At 42.7% G+C, this 17743-nt stretch overlaps 1 protein-coding gene across 3 annotated transcripts in view; it reads right to left on the reverse strand.

The window, feature by feature from the left end:
- LOC126481537 (paramyosin, long form) overlaps positions 1-17743 on the reverse strand; it is a 184594-nt gene that overhangs the window by 83879 nt on the left and 82972 nt on the right. For all 3 annotated transcript variants that reach the window (XM_050105349.1, XM_050105348.1, XM_050105350.1), the window contains exons 4-5: positions 11116-11202; positions 3682-3848 (exon numbers count right to left, since the gene is read on the reverse strand). In XM_050105349.1, coding sequence (XP_049961306.1) covers positions 3682-3848; positions 11116-11202 — 254 coding nt within the window. The remainder of the gene's footprint in view (positions 1-3681; positions 3849-11115; positions 11203-17743) is intronic.

A 17743-nucleotide genomic window follows, 5' to 3' on the forward strand; every position in this document is an offset into this window, starting at 1 on the left:
AGCCAGTGCGGCAGTAGCTCTTTATCCCGGCACACTTTAGCACCTTCCGGCTTCCTATTATCCCAGCATCTAAAAAGAATTCTAGTTTTGCCAGCAGCAGACGGGCAATTTACAATTATCCTAAGTGGCACTTAGGGATGAAATGTACTGACTGGAAAAAGTTACTTCAACTTCTCTGTCCTACGAATGGCCATATAATCGAATTTATTCCATTAAAAGCACTGCCACTGACTCCATGCAAACTATTATTTGGTGCACTTATAACGCTTTGCTCATCAGATGAAGGGGAGGTAGCCAAAGTTTCAGTAGCATTCCACAGGTGTCGGGCATGTGTAGGGAAATAGGCATACTTTCAGCATGTATACAGCAGCTCGGTGAGCCACACATGTTATAAAACTGGATATATATATATATATATATATATATATATATATATATATATATATATAGTAGTCGGCCATGATATCAGTGCCCAGAAATGCTGATGCACAAGGAGCCTGCTCAACACCGTAAGCCCCACTTAGGCTTGACCTAGCTTCTCGAGGAAGGTACGAGCGACGCAGAGGACTGCAGGAACTGTTGTAGAGGATGACAGCCTCCGGGAGAGGAAATCGCCCCAGCGAACGAAGGATTATGGTACCATGACCTCCGCAACAGAATAGGACGGCAATCAGCTAGATATATATACGTTAACAAAATCGCGTTGTAGACATGCGAAACAGCTGCGCTCAGTATACGGGACTGTCCGGTATCATATTACACAGTGTCTACTGCAGAACTGCACATAAGGTTTAGTTTCTAATAGAAAACTGACAAAATAAATACCCGGGAAATGCAGGGTTTGTCAGCCAGTAACGTAATGTAGCAAAAAACTCTCCTTATCGCCGACTGCAATTTTGCTTCATTTCTGCCTCTTGTCAAGTCGCTGGTCACGCCGCTTTTTAATTGTGGACTTTACTTGGCTTACTAATGCCACAAGCTGTTCGTTTTTCCATTCCACACCCTTCCGGTTTATCATTAAACGAAAAATGGCTAACAGATAATTGGCTGCTTAGGCCAGCGTTTCTTGGTGCCACTGTAGTGATCCTGCGAATTAGCACGCAGGGTTAAGGCAGGAGCGGGACGTAGCGATTTGGGCGCTAAGGATATCACGCGGCATTCCGGCCACAGCCAGGAATAGACAGAGACCGGCGTCCGCGTGCTAATCCCCAGAACGCTGCACTGCGGTGCTTTCCACTAAACGAATGGCGTTACCGGAATCCTTAACCTCACATGTTTGTTTCCGTTCCAGACAGCTATCGTCTAAATCTATATTTTTCCTAGCAGGAGCACATGAAAATAAAATAAGTTACAGCCTGAAATCAGGTGTTCCATCTTCTGTACGAGAAAGAGGTCGAATATTTTTTACGAAGGCTATTCGGAAGCAAGGTCCGATCGGTCGCGAAATGGAAACCATAGTGAAAATAAAAAAAAAGTTTTATTTGCAACAATTAGTTACGCCTTCTTGCTACTTCTCTATAAAGTCGGCGCTCCGATTGAGACATTTGTCGTAGCACTGTACCAGCTTTCCAATACCCTCGTCACAATAGACTGCATTCTCGTTGCCCCTGCAACGTGCGATCGAGACATGTCATGAGGAAGGAAACACATGACTGTCACGTTACGTGGGATTGCATGAAATCAGGCGAAATCTCTCTCAGCACTCATACTGTACGGGAGACACTACTCTCTAGGCGTCTCTATGTGCTCAGTGTGCGCTCAGGACTAAAAAGAGTGAAGTGACGTGATCTACTGGCATACTACAAACACTGTCCAACACGTCTGCAAAGTTTCATCGGATTTTCAGTCCGCCCCGGTAGCTGAGTGGTCAGCGTGACAGACTGTCAATCCTAAGGGCCCGGGTTCGATTCCCGGATGGGTCGGAGATTTTCTCCGCTCAGGGACTGGGTGTTGTGTTGTCCTAATCGTCATCATTTCATCCCCATCGACGCGCAGGTCGCCGAAGTGGCGTCAAATCGAAAGACCTGCATCAGGCGAACGGTCTACCCGACGGGAGGCCCTAGCCACACGACATTTCCATTTATCGGATTTTCACATTCATGGAGAATGCTCTCAGACCCGTTCGTGATGTGTTGTTCCAACAGGATAATGCTCGCCCACACTCTATCCGTGAAACTCAACGTGTTCTGCAAGACGAGCAGCACAATTCCTTGGCCAGCACAATTTCCAGACATGTCTCCAATCCAGCACGTGTGGGACGTAATGGGTCGAGAAGTGACTCTTGCGATTCGTCAACCAACATATCTTAGAGAACTACGTGAACAGGTCGAGCAGATGTGGCATACCATATCCCAGGACAGTACTCGCCATCTGTACGATCGACTGGATGCAAGAGTCAGCGCCTGGATTGCTGCCCGTACGGGTATACCTGTTTCGGAGTGGGACGATACCTGGTACCTCAGAAGCGCTTGTGCTATTGATCTGTAAATGTAATAATTTCATGTACTCCACATGCACTGTTGCAACAATAAATCTTCTGCGAAATGGAAACCTCTAAAACTTATATTACTTTTCTTTGGCAGTGTATTTTATACAAGGACACCAACGCAAGAAATGTCCGAAATAATATGAATCTTTGTTCTTTTCGTTAGCGTTAATCCCGTGTTAGTATGGGTTCTGCTGTGCTCGAGTTTTTGCAAATTTATTTTTAACTTCGAGGCCGGATACCGTTCCTGTAGCGCAGCCGTTATTACCTACGGGGAGGGAAGTCGTGTGCGCCACCTGTCTGTAAACTTTGTAAATAAACTTTGTTCCGTGCGTGATCGTATTTTAACTCTTTGTGTATCGTATTTTCTGATGCGAAAATTGGGACCTGGCACAGCATTTGCCTAAAAGAGCGTGAGTAACAGCCTAAAAATCACACTCAGGCTGACCTGTGCACCAACCACAGTCGTTAATTCACCGGCGTGGATTCGATCCGGGTGTGCCTTAACTTACTGTCACAACAACCAGCACGCTGTAAGAGCAGGTCCCAATGTGCAAAGTCTATTAATTATTTATCTTGAGGTTCAAGCTCACTGTTGCGTCCGTTTTCGCTCTAGGCGTAATCTCTTATTATAACAGAAATTTCGAAGTGTATGCAGACCGGTTAATTTCACAAACACCACATTCCCTATCACGAAATGTTTAGTAGAGAGTTGTGTCTGTCCTGCTTTAATTTTTGCGTGATTTGACGGGAGAGTCCTGCAAGTTAACAAAGCAGTTTATCAAACTAAGAATTTCACAATTACAACCCGATAAAAACTTGTTATTTGTTGTGTGTCTTGTGATGCCACAGCGTCTCAATGTCGGCTGTCACCTGCTCCCCGGCTGAGACTCGACCACGTGGCGGTCATAGCTATGGGGGTGGGAGGGGGGGGGGGGGGCTGCTGCGAGTACGCCGCACTGCAAGTGGCCTGGTGTGGTTCGATGCCAGTGGCGAACAGTCCACGTGTGACGTTGCCAGCTCTGATCGACCCAAGATCCAAGGAGTCAGGTATCAAGTAACAAGTAATTTTAATCAGATTATAATAATTCCTGTCAGGGCGGGCGTCTTTCTGTCCTCACGTAACAATATAGGAAGGTCATCTGGAGAGCAACAGTGTAGTGATAAGGAGGACATATAATTTGACAGGTACTGACCTGGCCTTGGCCTTGGAGAGCTGGTCGATCTGGTCCTGGAAGTCCACGACGATCTCCTGGTGCTTCTTGCGCAGCAGGTTGGCCGTCTCCTCGCTCTCCAGGTGCACATCCTCCAGCAGCTTTCGCAGCTTGGCCAGCTCCGCATCTCGCTTCCTGTTGATCTCGAACTGCAACACCCCCAATTTAGCGTGATCAGTAAGGCGCCATAGTGTATCTTACCATCACAACGCACCTATTGTGATATCGAAAGACAGTAAAGTGTGTCATAATTGTCAAGATGGACGATCCTTCATAAATTATTTTTATATTGTTTATTAACCGAGAAAAATCACAAGCTAGTCATAAATTATGAACGGTTGCGTATATTCATTGCAGCCATATTCTTATCAAATGTACAGCACCACCCACAGCGTCACACAGAGACTATGCGTAGTTGTACTGCACGGCCTGACAAAGCGCATGAAGCACCCAGAAAGGGAGGTGGAAACTAAATAAAACGTCACGGGTTCAGCTGCCGTGACATACACTATGTGATCAAAAGTATCCCGACATCCTAAAAAAATACGTTTTTCATATTAGGTGCATTGTGCTGCCACCTACTGCCAGATACTCCGTATCAGTGACCTCGGTAGTCGTGAGATATCGTGAGAGAGCAGAATGGGGCGCTCCGCGGAACTCACGGACTTCGAACGTGGTCAGGTGATTGGGTGTCACTTGTACCATACGTCTGTATGCAAGATTTCCACACTCATTAACATCCCTAGGTCCACTGTTTCCGTTGTGATAGTGAAGTGGAAACGTGAAGGGACACGTACAGCACAAAAGCGTATAGGCCCACCTCGTCCGTTGACTGATAGAGACCGCCGACAGTTGAAGAGGGTCGTAAAGTGTAATACGCAGACATCTATGCAGACCATCACACAGGAATTCCAAACTGCATCAGGATCCACTGCAAGTACTATAGCAGTTGAGATGGAGGTGAGAAAACTTGTATTTCATGCTCGAGCGGCTGCTCGTAAGTCACACATCACACCGGTAAATGCCAAACGACACTTCGCTTGGTGAAAGGAGCGTAAAAATCGGACAATTGAACAGTAGATAAACGTTGTGTGGAGTGACGAATCACGGTACACAATGTGGCGATCCGATAGCAGGATATGGGTAAGGCGAATGCCCGGTGAACGTCATCTGCCAGCGTATGTAGTGCCAATAGTGGAATTCGGAGACGGTGTTGTTATGGTGTGGTCATTTTTTCATGGAGAGGGCTTGCATCCCTTGTTGTTTTGCGTGGTACTATCAGAGCACAGGCCTACATTGATGTTTTAAGCACCTTCATGCTTCTCACTGTTGAAGAGCATAGTGCATTAGCAAAGTGATTACGAAATCGAGTTAAATTTACAAAGAGCTTAGCAGTATGAGCCTACTTATCAGCATGACTTTGCACCCTCTCTGGCTTGGATGCATCCACTGATTCGATTGAGGAACCGAGCGGGGTGACGCAGTGGTTAGCACACTGGACTCGCATTCGGGAGGAAGATAGTTCAAACCCGCCTCCGTCCATCCAGATTTAGGTTTTCCGTGATTACTCTAAATTGCTAAAGGCAAATGCCGGCGTCGTTCCTTGGAAAAGGACACAGCCGATTTCATACCCCATGCTATACAGAATCTGAGCTTGTGCTCCGTCTCTAATGACTTCGATGTCGTCGGGATGTTAATGCAATCTTCCTTTTTCCTTCCTTGTGGTTCGGTCGTTAAGGATATCGGAAAGCCGTTGAATTCTTTCCTGAGGTAAACTGCTGGCCCACAACCGTGAAAATGAGCTGACGCCCGACCATCTCCCACAGTAGTTCTGTCGGCGGAAAATCTGGGGATCTTGATGGTCACAGGACCACCTCATCATAAGGCAGGAAGTTCATAGACACACGTGACATGTGTGGACGAGCTTTGTCCTCTGGAAAAATGGCTCTTCAATACTGTCGCATGAGAGGTAACACATCAGAACGCAAGATGTCCGTGATATATCTTTGTGCTGTCAGACTTCCCTCAATCACTACCAGTCGTGCCCTGAAGTCATACCTGATGATTCGCACACTATGGCGCCAGGAAGAACACCCCTGCACTCCTCCAAAACATTGGAAGATTGGAGCATCTCTCCAGGTCGTCACCATACGCGCCGACGATGATCATCCGCGACAGTGCAGAACCATGATTCACCGCTGAACACAATGGGAAGCCATTCATCACCAGTCCATAGTTACTCTTCGTGGTATTACCTCAAACGCAACCATTTTATTGTAGTGTTAATGGAAGCCTATGCATGGGACGGTAATTCTCTAGTCTGGTTGCTGCAAGTCACCGACCAGTGGGGTAGGATAACAGGATGTTGCAAGGAGTCCATTACTTGTTCTCCAATAGCAGGCGCATATGAGAAGGGGATAAAACGTGCCTGGTACACAATATGGCGACCCTCCGCTGTGGTGTTGAGACGTGGTCGGCTGGAACCTGACACTGAGTATTCCTGCACTCACGTTCCCATGCAGTCCAGCACTGGGCTACTTTCACACCCGAATGTCCCACAAATTTGGATATTTCACGATTCGCGCAGCCAACCAAATGGAAACCCGCAGCGAGGTCCCTTACAGACTCTGTCAGGTGCTGAGAATGCTGCCTCACACGCGTACACGGCATCTCTGTGTTCTTAACAGTAATTACTCAACATTTGACTTCATACAACCTTCCAAGCCTGGTAACAACACAAAACACGAACAACTCTAACGCATTCTGATGGCCGCTATACCTGCCACAGAATTGCAACTCTTCTCATTTGGTGTGTACATGCAAGAACTTACATCCGATCGTGTTCCGGGTACTTCAATTCTGTTGCCAGGCAGTATAAAATGACTCTCACAGGCATTCTTCTATTCACTGGAGCATTTTAGTCTGACAACGCATAAATTCAGCATTAAGGGGTCGTCAATGCGGCACGTCGGAACTGCTGCGGTGAACAGCTGAAACCTCTCATAGCGTATGACCAGCTTGTCGTTGTAGCCAGTTCGTAAAAAAATATAAACAAACAGTGTCACAATACGTCGGGAATTAAAGTGCAGTTTATTGGCAAAGAATGATACGAATAATTTAGTGTAGAGATCAGGTTTGGAAAGCTAAAGCTGTATGCCGAAAAACATAAATATAAAAGTCATTGCTGAGTTGGTGAGCTTTTCAATAGGGGACGCTTCTTTCCTCGGAAAGGCTGGCTCGTGCGTAACATGCGGATTGAGATATATGTGTCAACTTTCAAATGGACACCCCAAGCTAACGGTTATACAAAAAAAATGTATGTGTGAAAATAATGCAGTGAGGGAGAAGCGCATGTCAGCAAATGAAGCTTCGCTTGAACGAGGCGTAACGATCAATGTGAGCGGTAAAGTTATACAAGGCCAAATTACACATGTAGTCGAGGACCCCAAATTGAACACTTGGAGATAAAAAAATAATGGGCCGAAATGAATATTTAATTTTATACTGATACAAACAACTCTAGTTCACAGCAGCTGTTGAAAGAAACGCCCGCCAACACCAAGGCATACACTGGAAAAGAAACCCACTGACAGAACCAGACTCCGGATACAAAGTTATGTAGTGCCATTGTTTGCTCGCATTGCTTATGACATACGGCTGTAACTACTGTTCCCCTATTATTCCCCTCACTGTATTCTTTCGAGTGTGCTTTTTATGGCAATATTTTCCCAAGCTATCCAACACCATTTCACGAAATTCTATTGTGCGAGCAATTCGTCGACTGAAACCTTGGTCAGGGCTATATGATTAGACGGTAAAGATTCAACCCTTGTGCTTTGCATTCCATTCACGTGGCTGCAGCATCGTGTTCAAAAAGAAGTTCCAAGTGAGACACCAAAAAAAGTCTCTTGCCTACTCAAAAACAGGAAAGATGTACAGGGAGGCCACGACTTGAATTCGTCGACAAGCCTCTACACGTCAGAGGTGTCGTCCTTTTAGCAGTAATTATGTTGGTGCAGAGGGTAGATGCAAACAAATGGAGTGCATGAAAAGTTATTGTTACTGTATAATTAACTCTAGAAGAGAATGCTAGTGAAGCACATTTCATGGTCTGATGATAATCTGACGCACAGGATCATGATCCTAATGAACTGATGTAAGCGTGAGGTGAGATAAAATCGAAATCAGTTACAAAAGAAAGGTTCATGATGTGATCGTATCGCTTTGTCTTAAACATCTGCAGCCGTTACACCAAAGAAGGACGAAGGAGTGGGTGTCTGTTGCTCGCACCGTGACAATGTGCATTAGCTTTCCTAATTGTTCAGTTTATACAACTTCTATAATTTTAAATGAAGTTCTGTTCTGTAGACCAACTGTGATTTGCAGTATTTATGTATAATTTGCTTTAATGTTTTATTTTTATTTGTATAGCACCAATGTATTGTATATATTTTTGTTACAATACAACCAGCCTTGTACTGTCGTACCCCTTTCTCCTCTTTTATTAAATTCATCTCATCATCTCTGGCAAGAGAAAGCGGTATTACGAATAAACATAGACAGTGACCTAGACAGTGTTTTTCCTTTTTCATTATATGCTTTCAGTTATAAAGTCGTTACTGCTTATACAAAATATTTAGCAGTTGGTGGTATCATGCTAGTAATTGGAAACATTGCCTAATCCCGTCAAATTCAAGATGTCAAGTAAGCACTAATGGAAACAGAAGGCACTTTATAAAGCATTAGAAGCCTCTCAAAATAGAACGTTTTATATAATGTCTAGTCTTCTCCTTCCTTTTCTCATAATATTTTCAATTTCATTTTCAGATTATCAGTGCTGTTAGCTCCGTGCTTCATTTATTTAACCACCTATTACTGTCGAAATTGTGTGGTTTATGTAAAATCGTCGCAGAAACGTTTCTTTGACTAGTGGTACACATAGCTAGCTTAAAAATCTCGTAGTCCCGGAACTACTAAATCAGTGTTACACGTGAAGCCTTTATATAACTTTTGTTTGGCTCTTTCTCAAGCACATTTCCTGGGGCTTATTTACCTTTCCGGTGAGATATCTGACGTCAAAAACACAACGTAAACGGCTCCCTGCACCGTGTCATAACACGAGCCCTTCCCTGCTGTGTGCCCTGCTTGCTTCTTTAGTATTAACAACCAACTTAACGATGCCATGTAATTGTTGAGCTACCTCATCCCATTACTTTTTTCGTTTAACGCAAACAGCTTACATTTACTTACATGAAATGTTATACCAACTTGTTCTTAGTACATTTTGGTGTAGTATTCGCAGTCCTCTGTCTACAAGTGAAAGTTATCTCCTCACTTCTGATTCTTAAACGCAATACTATGCTACTTCATTTAATTTCACTGGTCGATTTGTTCTTTCGGCTTTTGTAGACTGTTTAGCGATATGTATCCTACATCCGACTTTCTTAACAACGTCCAATTTCGAATCTGACAATTACATTGAATTTAATATTAATCTTGAAAGAAATTTGAGCAGTGACCTTTAGTTTGACAATATAGTAACAACCTCTTTCCGAGTACAGCCCTTCTCTACATTTACATAGTGATCTCACGGAGGGCCAGTATGGGCTGTAATCACCGTATGGCAGCGAAACTTGGTATATATGCATGTTAAAGCATTAATACCGAACCGATAAACGCTGGAAAAAAGTTCCAATTTTGGCCACCAGGTGCATATCTGGCGTTGCACAGCATCTCTGCGAGAGCTTTCCGGTGCTCATATTGAACAAATTGTGAAAGCGGCGGTTAATAATAAAGTCAAGATTACGCCTTTCTCATGTTGTTTGTCCTTTTCTGCCACGTCCTGTTCCTAATCCATTATATGTTGGAACGTTTCTATACGTGTTTCCTGCATTCACAGCGCTAAATTTGGTGTTGGTGGCCGTAATTGGAACTAATTTTATCCCACCGTCAATCGTTTTCGCGTGAACGTATTACAATATCTACCAAGTTTTGCTGTCACGCGATAATAACAGCCCACAATGGATGTCTGCGAGTAGCTGCACTTTAATAATAAACACCCGCTGTATGCTCTGCAAGGCGCTGTGCACTGCATTGGATTGTGGAGAATACTTGAATGCAATATAAACGGTTTTCCTTCCTTTTCCAGTCACGTATTGATTCTGTCATAATACCTACGTGAGGTATACTGTGAAGCCAACAGAACTGTCACAGTAGCTTCCTTGAATACCGGTTCTCTAAATCATAGTACACAAGAATACTATTGTGCTAAACGTTTGCTGCCAAACCGAAAACTGTTTATAGCTCTTTAACACCTTTTATGGCAGGACCATAGGATATTCAGTTTACATCTGCTGTCACGAATCCTCAGTCACAACTTGTTTTCTTGCAAACAGTGCTGCCCTTTATTGCATCCTATAATTCTCGCATATGTCATATACCAACTCTTCTACACTCGTGCTATGAACGATACTACGAAAAGACGACATTTCGATAACCACTCTCTTCGAATGTTTCCTCTATCTTTAGATTAGGCGTCTACGATGTACCCTTCGTTTATCCAATACTTGCTATAAGAGTTTCATCTTATTTATTTGGAGTTGTCTCGCTCTTTGCATTACTCCAAACAAGTTGATAAAGGTGTTCGCCGAGCTACACTCCTCGCATTTAAAACTATTTTGTGACGTATTCTGTAATTAAATAATATATTCAGAGAGAAAACTTGTTTGTGCACTTTCTGGAACATTTCATCAGTACATTAATTTTCGGTCTTACTTTTCTGGTTTAGACTCCAAGCGTTTGTTTTCAACGTATGTATACTGGACCCTCTCTGCAGTTTCCTCGGGAAATCTCTTGTATTTAATTCTTTTAATGCATCAAATTATACAGCTTCCTGTAATTCAGTAGTTAAACATCGCCTGTATTCTTTCAGATCTTGTTCTATTTCAGTGTTTAGTTTTTCTGTCAATGGTGTCCTGATGGTTACCCGTGTACAATGGGTCTTTTTCTGTTTGTCCTTTGTTTCAGTGAGACATCTTATCATTCTAACAATAAAGTTTATTAGAGTAATTCATTGAATAAACCAGGTTAGACATGGCAGTCGTGGAATACTGTACTATTCGAAATATCGCTCATAGGTGACCCTCGACATAATTCGTCGCAGTGTTATGCCAAAACCATTCCACACACCTGTGAAGAAGAGTGATAAGTCGAAACCAGTTTAGGCACTGAAATATGTTATGCGAATATTTTGCTGCTATAAACGAAACGTCCTGACTGTTATACTCCGCGAATATGATAGCAAACACTGTCTGGCGTGGTGGTACTTTATGTGGGGAGCGATAGTAGCCTCGTTGTGGGTAGACTAGCAGCTGCGTGCGTGACAAGAGGAACGCGTCCCTTCGCTGCATTTCTCACCTGGCTTTCTGCGCCACCCTCGGCCTCCTCGAGACGCTCGCTGAGCTGGATCACCTGCACGCTCAGGTCGGCCTTCTCTCGCTCAATCTGCAACACAAACAAGGCAGCCACTTGTCAGCCACACTGTCTAACCTCTGGAAAATACAGCTCACTACTAGCAGTTGGAGAGTATGATGTGTTCTAGCTGTTGGAGATGGGATGTTCAAGCCTTTTACTGTCAGTGTACAGAGCAACCCACGCAATGAGGGCACTCACAGTGGTTCACAGTAATCAAGGGACAAGATATTTTGTTGTAGGTTAATACTTGTAAGTTTGAGGTATTGAAACAACAATATACACCACGCGAGTTGCGTAAGACGTAACCCCTTTTTTTTATTGATTGATACAAGATATCCAAAAGACGTTTGCGGCAAATCTTAGTGCGCGAATTGGTTCGACTTGTAATAACCGACATAATAAAGCGAGTAAAGTGTATTTTAAATGGAACAACATACTTTTTTACACAGCACCCGAATGCTCGTGAAAACTCGATGTTCTTGATTTTGGCACTAAGATATTTCGCAAAAGTATCTGAGAAATGTGCTGAAATTGAAAGGCAAGCCTACCGGAGTCTTCATAGTCGTCCTACAAGACGGGGATCTCAGGTTAGGGAGTGTCGTCATTTGCAGAATATACTAATTGTGAGGACATACACATATTTAACACAGTTTTTCTGGTACCCTTACGTCACCATAAATGTTGACATATAGTTTCAGCTGCAAAAACCGTAGCTAACTTTTTATCTACGTCGTACGAAGCAGGGCCAAGATCAGACACATTTTATCACAGTAGTCTCGGGCTATTTTATCTTGCTGCTTACTTCAACTCACCCTGGCAAGAGAGCCCAGCTTGGGAATATATAAACTAGAACAGCTGTTTCAGAACCACCTGCTTCGCCATTTCAGCACATTTTTCATACACCTTTGCGATACTTTTCAAAACCAACATTAATAACCATTATGTCAGTGTATTCGTCACTGTAAGAGCTTTCAAACGACGTTGAAAGAAGTATACTACTCCATTAGAAAAAATATTGCTGTAATATATAATAGGGAATGGTATTAACCATCTAACAAAATAGCGTGCTCCGTCTGTTTCGATATCTTCTTTAACCCATTCAGAACGTAAAAGGGATGTTACGTGTTACACTACTTCCAAGGAGAGAGAGAAAGAGAGAGAGAGAATGTACCTTTTTAACGACGTATGCCATACATAATGACCAAAATATGCGTCTCAGCTTCTTACGTAATATTTACGCGTCATTAGAGGTGAAGCTATATTTTCCCGGCAATCCTAGTCCTCACACTTTTAAAGGATTCCTTACCTATTGCAGCAAAAAGTTCTCAACAAATATTAACATACGTTACATGTATTCGGAACTCTTGTAACACGTTAGTATTATGTGTCGATGCATTGAAAACATCCCTTATTATGCAAACAAGCTAACAGTATTAAACGCACAGTATTTCGATATAATTAAAAATACAACTTATCGATATAGTGAAACATTTATAAAATATTTGAGGTGACCGCGTTATAGAGACATTACTGTACTTTTAACTGAGGTTGTAACATTGAACTTAAGACATGTCTAAATGATTTATTGTACGTCTTTGTATTGTTCGTGTTTGTGTTTGCTCATGAAATTGTTGGTAAGGTATAATTACTATTATTTGTGGGCCTTATATAGATGTGTCGTCTTCCAGAGAAGTTACAGGCAAAAACCGTAGGAAGAGAAGAAAAAAAATGAAGGAATGAATAAGAACAAGTTGAGGTATAATGAATTCCAGAAGCAGCAGTAGAAAATTTCCGTGACAAAGTAATATAAATTATTTGAACATATTCTTAGAAAATCCATGTTGGCATCCAAAACAGGAATGTAAGTTCGCCTTTCGTAGCTCAATGAGGAAAATATAAGTTTCTCGAGACTGGAAGGAATATAGAAACCGAAACATTATTGTGTAGCGGGAGGAAGCACATGGATTCCCGATAAAAAGACCAAACCGGGAAAAAAGGAAAAATACAGTTGAGAATACCACTGTTACCTGCGTTAGCAGTTAATAACGAAATAATCTATATCGGTCCTGGAGATATCACTAAATCTAGTAAAAGTAATGAGCTGATGTGCAAACAATTTTATTTCTGTCGGGAATAGGGCTACAAAATTATTATTAAAAAACCCGAATTCAGTCGTATACAACAATTTTCAGAAGTTAAAGTAACTTCTGAAAATTTCTTTAGAAATGGCGCCTGAGTCTCACGGGGGCACAGGCTACGTCAGCGCACAAGTGAGATTCGGGCACAAGCTCGGATGAATCGCTTTCGATTGCTGAATATATCATTTTAAATTTAACAGACAGGTGATTGTTCATCGAAATTAAGAGTTACGTGGGAGACCATCATAAAATGTAAGAAAAGTGTAATTGAAAAATGAAATCGTTTATAGAGAAAACTGAATCTATTTTAAGATACTGATTCACAGCTAGGCGCAGTGTTAACAATACCAGTCGTAACACTGGGAACGTGGACTTAAGTTAAGGTCAGTTTACGTTCAGCATTGGAAGTCGAATGTTTCTCATAAGTTTCTGTTCTAGCGTGGACAAAGGAAATGAAATTGTTTAAACATAGCAGCGATTTGGATTTCTCTACTTATAATGTCTCTGTAAGAAATAAAATTAATTCAAGAGGCGTCCCAGAACGAATTGTAAAGAAAAATACACCTGTCTCATGTTATCAATGAAAGATTGTATAGTAAATAATATGCTTATCTTTATTCAATTGCGAATTCTATTGCGACCTATTCTAATGCGGGAAAAATTTGTTGTTTGTGTTATTTATTATGCAGCTTTGTGTTAGTCTATTTAAGATACCAAATGAGGATTATTCTTGAACATAGCGGACAGATTTATAAAACTGCACGGAATATACTGCCACAGAAGATGTTTAGCGTAAGTATAAGCGCCAGTCAAGTGAAAATAGAGAGATGAGAAAAAATGTAAGTAACCTGTTCATCATTTCAAAAGTAGTCGCCTATGCAAATCGACACCTACGAACGTATTTCTTTAGAGCTCCAAAAATATGGAAATCGCATGGGGAGAAATCGGAACCGTATGGAAGATGTATAAAGGCTTCCAAACGAAACTTCTGCAGCGTAAATGTGGGTGGGCATTATCCTGCAACAGAATTAATGTTCCTACAATAGTGCAGTAGTTTCGCTGGAAGGCCCTTACACTTCCACCATACAGTTCCGATCTCTCCTCAAGCGATTTTCATGTTTTTGGAGTCCTGAAGAAAGACATTCGTGGCCGCTGACTTGGTTCGGAGGAAAAGGTGCACGCTTGGGTAAAGTCATGGTTCCGAAGGCACTGACTGTCTTGTCTCACAGCGGTTTAAGTTTATTAACAGTTATACCGATTACTTCTGAAGTAATAAACGGTATACTACTAACTTTTTTCCATCTGTCTCGATTTCATTTGACTGCCACGTATATGTAGTTCATAATGACGTTTTAATTTATACGATTGGTACAAACAGTTTTAATATTACATCTGAAACATCGCATTGATCTCAGAATTCTCCGTCCAGTACTGACGTAGTACATTCCGTGGTTGGAAACAGAGTAGCCGTTGAGCACATGGAATAAAATCAGTCACACTAGTGCTGTTCGGAAATGCCTGCCTACTTCTTCCGAATAGCAGAATTTATAATTTCTTATCGTTACTTTTTGTCCTGTTATCAAGTCTTTGTTATGAAAATTATCGCTTCGATTTTGTTGTCTGGTACTGCCTTCCTATATAGGGTGATTCAAAATTGCTATTACAGGGTTCTAGGAGTTATAGAGGGGACTTAGTAGAAGTAGTTTTCATAAGGAATTTTGACATCGAAAAAGTACAAAGAATGGCAGCTCGTTTTGTATTATGGCGAAATAGGGAAGCTAGTGTCACAGACGTGATACGTGAATTGGAGTGGCAATCATTAAAACATAGGTGTTTTTCGTTGCGACGGGATCTTCTCATGAAATTTCAATCACGAGTTTTCTCCTCCGATTGCGAAAACATTCTGTGGCGCCCAACTACATAGGGAGAAATGATTATCACGATAAAATAAGAGAAATCAGGGCTCGCACAGAAAAATTTAAGTGCTCGTTTTTCCCGCGTGCCGTTCGAGAGTGGAACGGTAGAGAGACAGCTTGAAGGTGGTTCATTGTACCCTCTGCCAGACACTTTATTGTGAATAGCAGAGTAATCACGTATATGTAGATGTAGAAGGAACACATGTCCGAAAATGTATCGTTTGGATGTAAACTCAATCTGAGGAATAGATCACTTTCAAATCTCCCGCTTCACGATGCGCACACAGCGGAGACAATGAGCTCTGCAGAATTGCTCTACAGGAGACTTTAGGGTGGGTAATGTTTAGAATATTTGTCCTCGGGTTCTCTTCTAAGTGACGAAGGACGCCCTCCTCAAACTCAAGAGCGTAGCGCGTCCGTGGAGCTCCACAGTCAACCCTCCTAGTTTCGAACGTATCAATGTCATAACTACAACAGCGACTGTCGATGGCGCTCTCTTCTCAGTTTGTATGCGCACTGTGAACTGGGAGACTTTATGTTCAAACTGTACATTTCTGGATATGGGTTTCTTATCAAAACTTCATCTACTAAGTCCTCTCTACAGTTGTTAGAAGCTTGCAATAATAGTTTTAAACTCTGAAACCTAATAAACGATTTCAGATCATTTCCTGTTGACAGTGTAGTAAAAAATCTGGGGTAATAGGATTATCGGCAGAGTATTAAAGAGTGAATCTGTAACACAACGGGCCTTTCTAGGAACGCCACCTGGCGAGACGGCTGCAGGACGGCCACACAAAGCAGCAAACAAAGAAAGAGTAGAGTAGAAATTAGTAAGCAGCCAATCAGGTGACTAATTCAGGAGTCTTTGGTAATGAACAGCCCTCCAGCGTAACCATAATTTCCCTTTAAATTTTACCACGTTTGGTTTTTTTAAGGTTTTTCCTATTCAGTCAGTAACGTTTTCTACAAATTCACCCGGTAGATACAAGATCACCTAAAATTGGCCAAGGGCGCTCGCTAACCGCTGAAAAAAGCAGGAATTTATAGGATTCCGTGTAATTGTGGGGAGGTGTGCGTGCATACTACAAAAAAAAAAAGAACGGCCAAAAAACGACTAGAAGAGCACGAGGGCAATTGCAGAAGAGGGGAGATTGTCAGATCAATTGTTGCGGAACTTGCTTTGCATTCGGGAGGCCGTCGCATTCGTTTTGATAGCATTCAAGTAATGGCAGCCACAAGCGGGTATCATGAGATGCTATTCAGAGAGACCGGAGAGATGGTAAGAATAGGCACGAGGAGGACGCGAAACTGATACCTGTATTCCGGTGTTGAAGAAGATGTGTACCAGTTTTCCACCTTGGGGTGATAGTAACAGCAGACGACACCAGTCGACAATGGCAATTTTCTCTCGAGCATTCAAAACATGCCACGTCACGCCACTGCGTGGAAATACGCATAAACGAAATTTTGTTGCAGTCAATAACGAGCCAGAGTGTGTGAATCGGCAACTCAAAAAAACTACGAACCCCCCTGAAAATGTCCTCCGTAAAGGGGGACGAAACGTTGGGTTTAAATGAGATCTCCATTTGACCACCGGATAATAGCCCGGAACATTTTATTAATTATGACTCCATTTATTACAAAGCTCTGTTGTTTAATCGATGTAATGAACTCCAGAGGTTTACAACACTGCAGTTTTCAAACGATGCTTGACTTGCTGTTATATTTATGGGAATATTTCGCGTTCACGACCACAGTCTAAGGAAAGTGTTCTTCGTTTCAAAACGATTATTACCTGTGCGACGTCATTTTCATCGTCAGAGAGAGAGGGTAAAACACATTTTGCGTTACGATACAAAATACCGTTAATTTCTTCCAGATCCATCTGTTGGAACATTTTAGATCGGGACACAGGCACGAAACTATTCTTGTCACGAATTTAATGGTGCTGGTCACGTATCTGACGCTAGACTCTCCTTTCGGAAGGGGTGGACAGCAAGCGCTTCCACCATACGCGCCGACTGTATTGCCGCTCAGTCTACCGAACATGAAGACGCTAAGTTCCTTCCGTTTCTTTGTTCGCTCTCCAGCTGCCGCAGCTTCCGACTACGCGCCTGGTGTCAGGAGCGGATTAGCGCGTAGCCCTGAATTTCGGAGCGGCCGGCGCCGCATTCCTGACCGCTGAGTCCCGCGGTGTATAAATAGCTGCAGGGACCAACAGAGCCGATGCACAGGCGTCCAGTCCCGAGTATTCCCAACCGCTCTCACCCCCAGACACTTCATCCGTTCACCCCAGTCCGTGAGGCTACAGGCAGGTGGGCACAGTTGATGCTGTTTAGCGACACTCCCACGAAGCCCTTGGTGCAGCACTGCATTCTTGATTTACGCGAGTCGGTGTAGAGTTTCAGACTGGGCGTGATCAACAAAAAGTGACAGAAGCACTGTTGTTCGCCCGGAAAATGTGGTATCACTCTTATTTGTATTATACTACACGTACAGTGTGTAGGAGGCAATGTA

This window comes from Schistocerca serialis, chromosome 5 (assembly GCF_023864345.2).
Source record: "Schistocerca serialis cubense isolate TAMUIC-IGC-003099 chromosome 5, iqSchSeri2.2, whole genome shotgun sequence".
Taxonomy (NCBI): Eukaryota; Metazoa; Arthropoda; class Insecta; order Orthoptera; family Acrididae; genus Schistocerca; species Schistocerca serialis.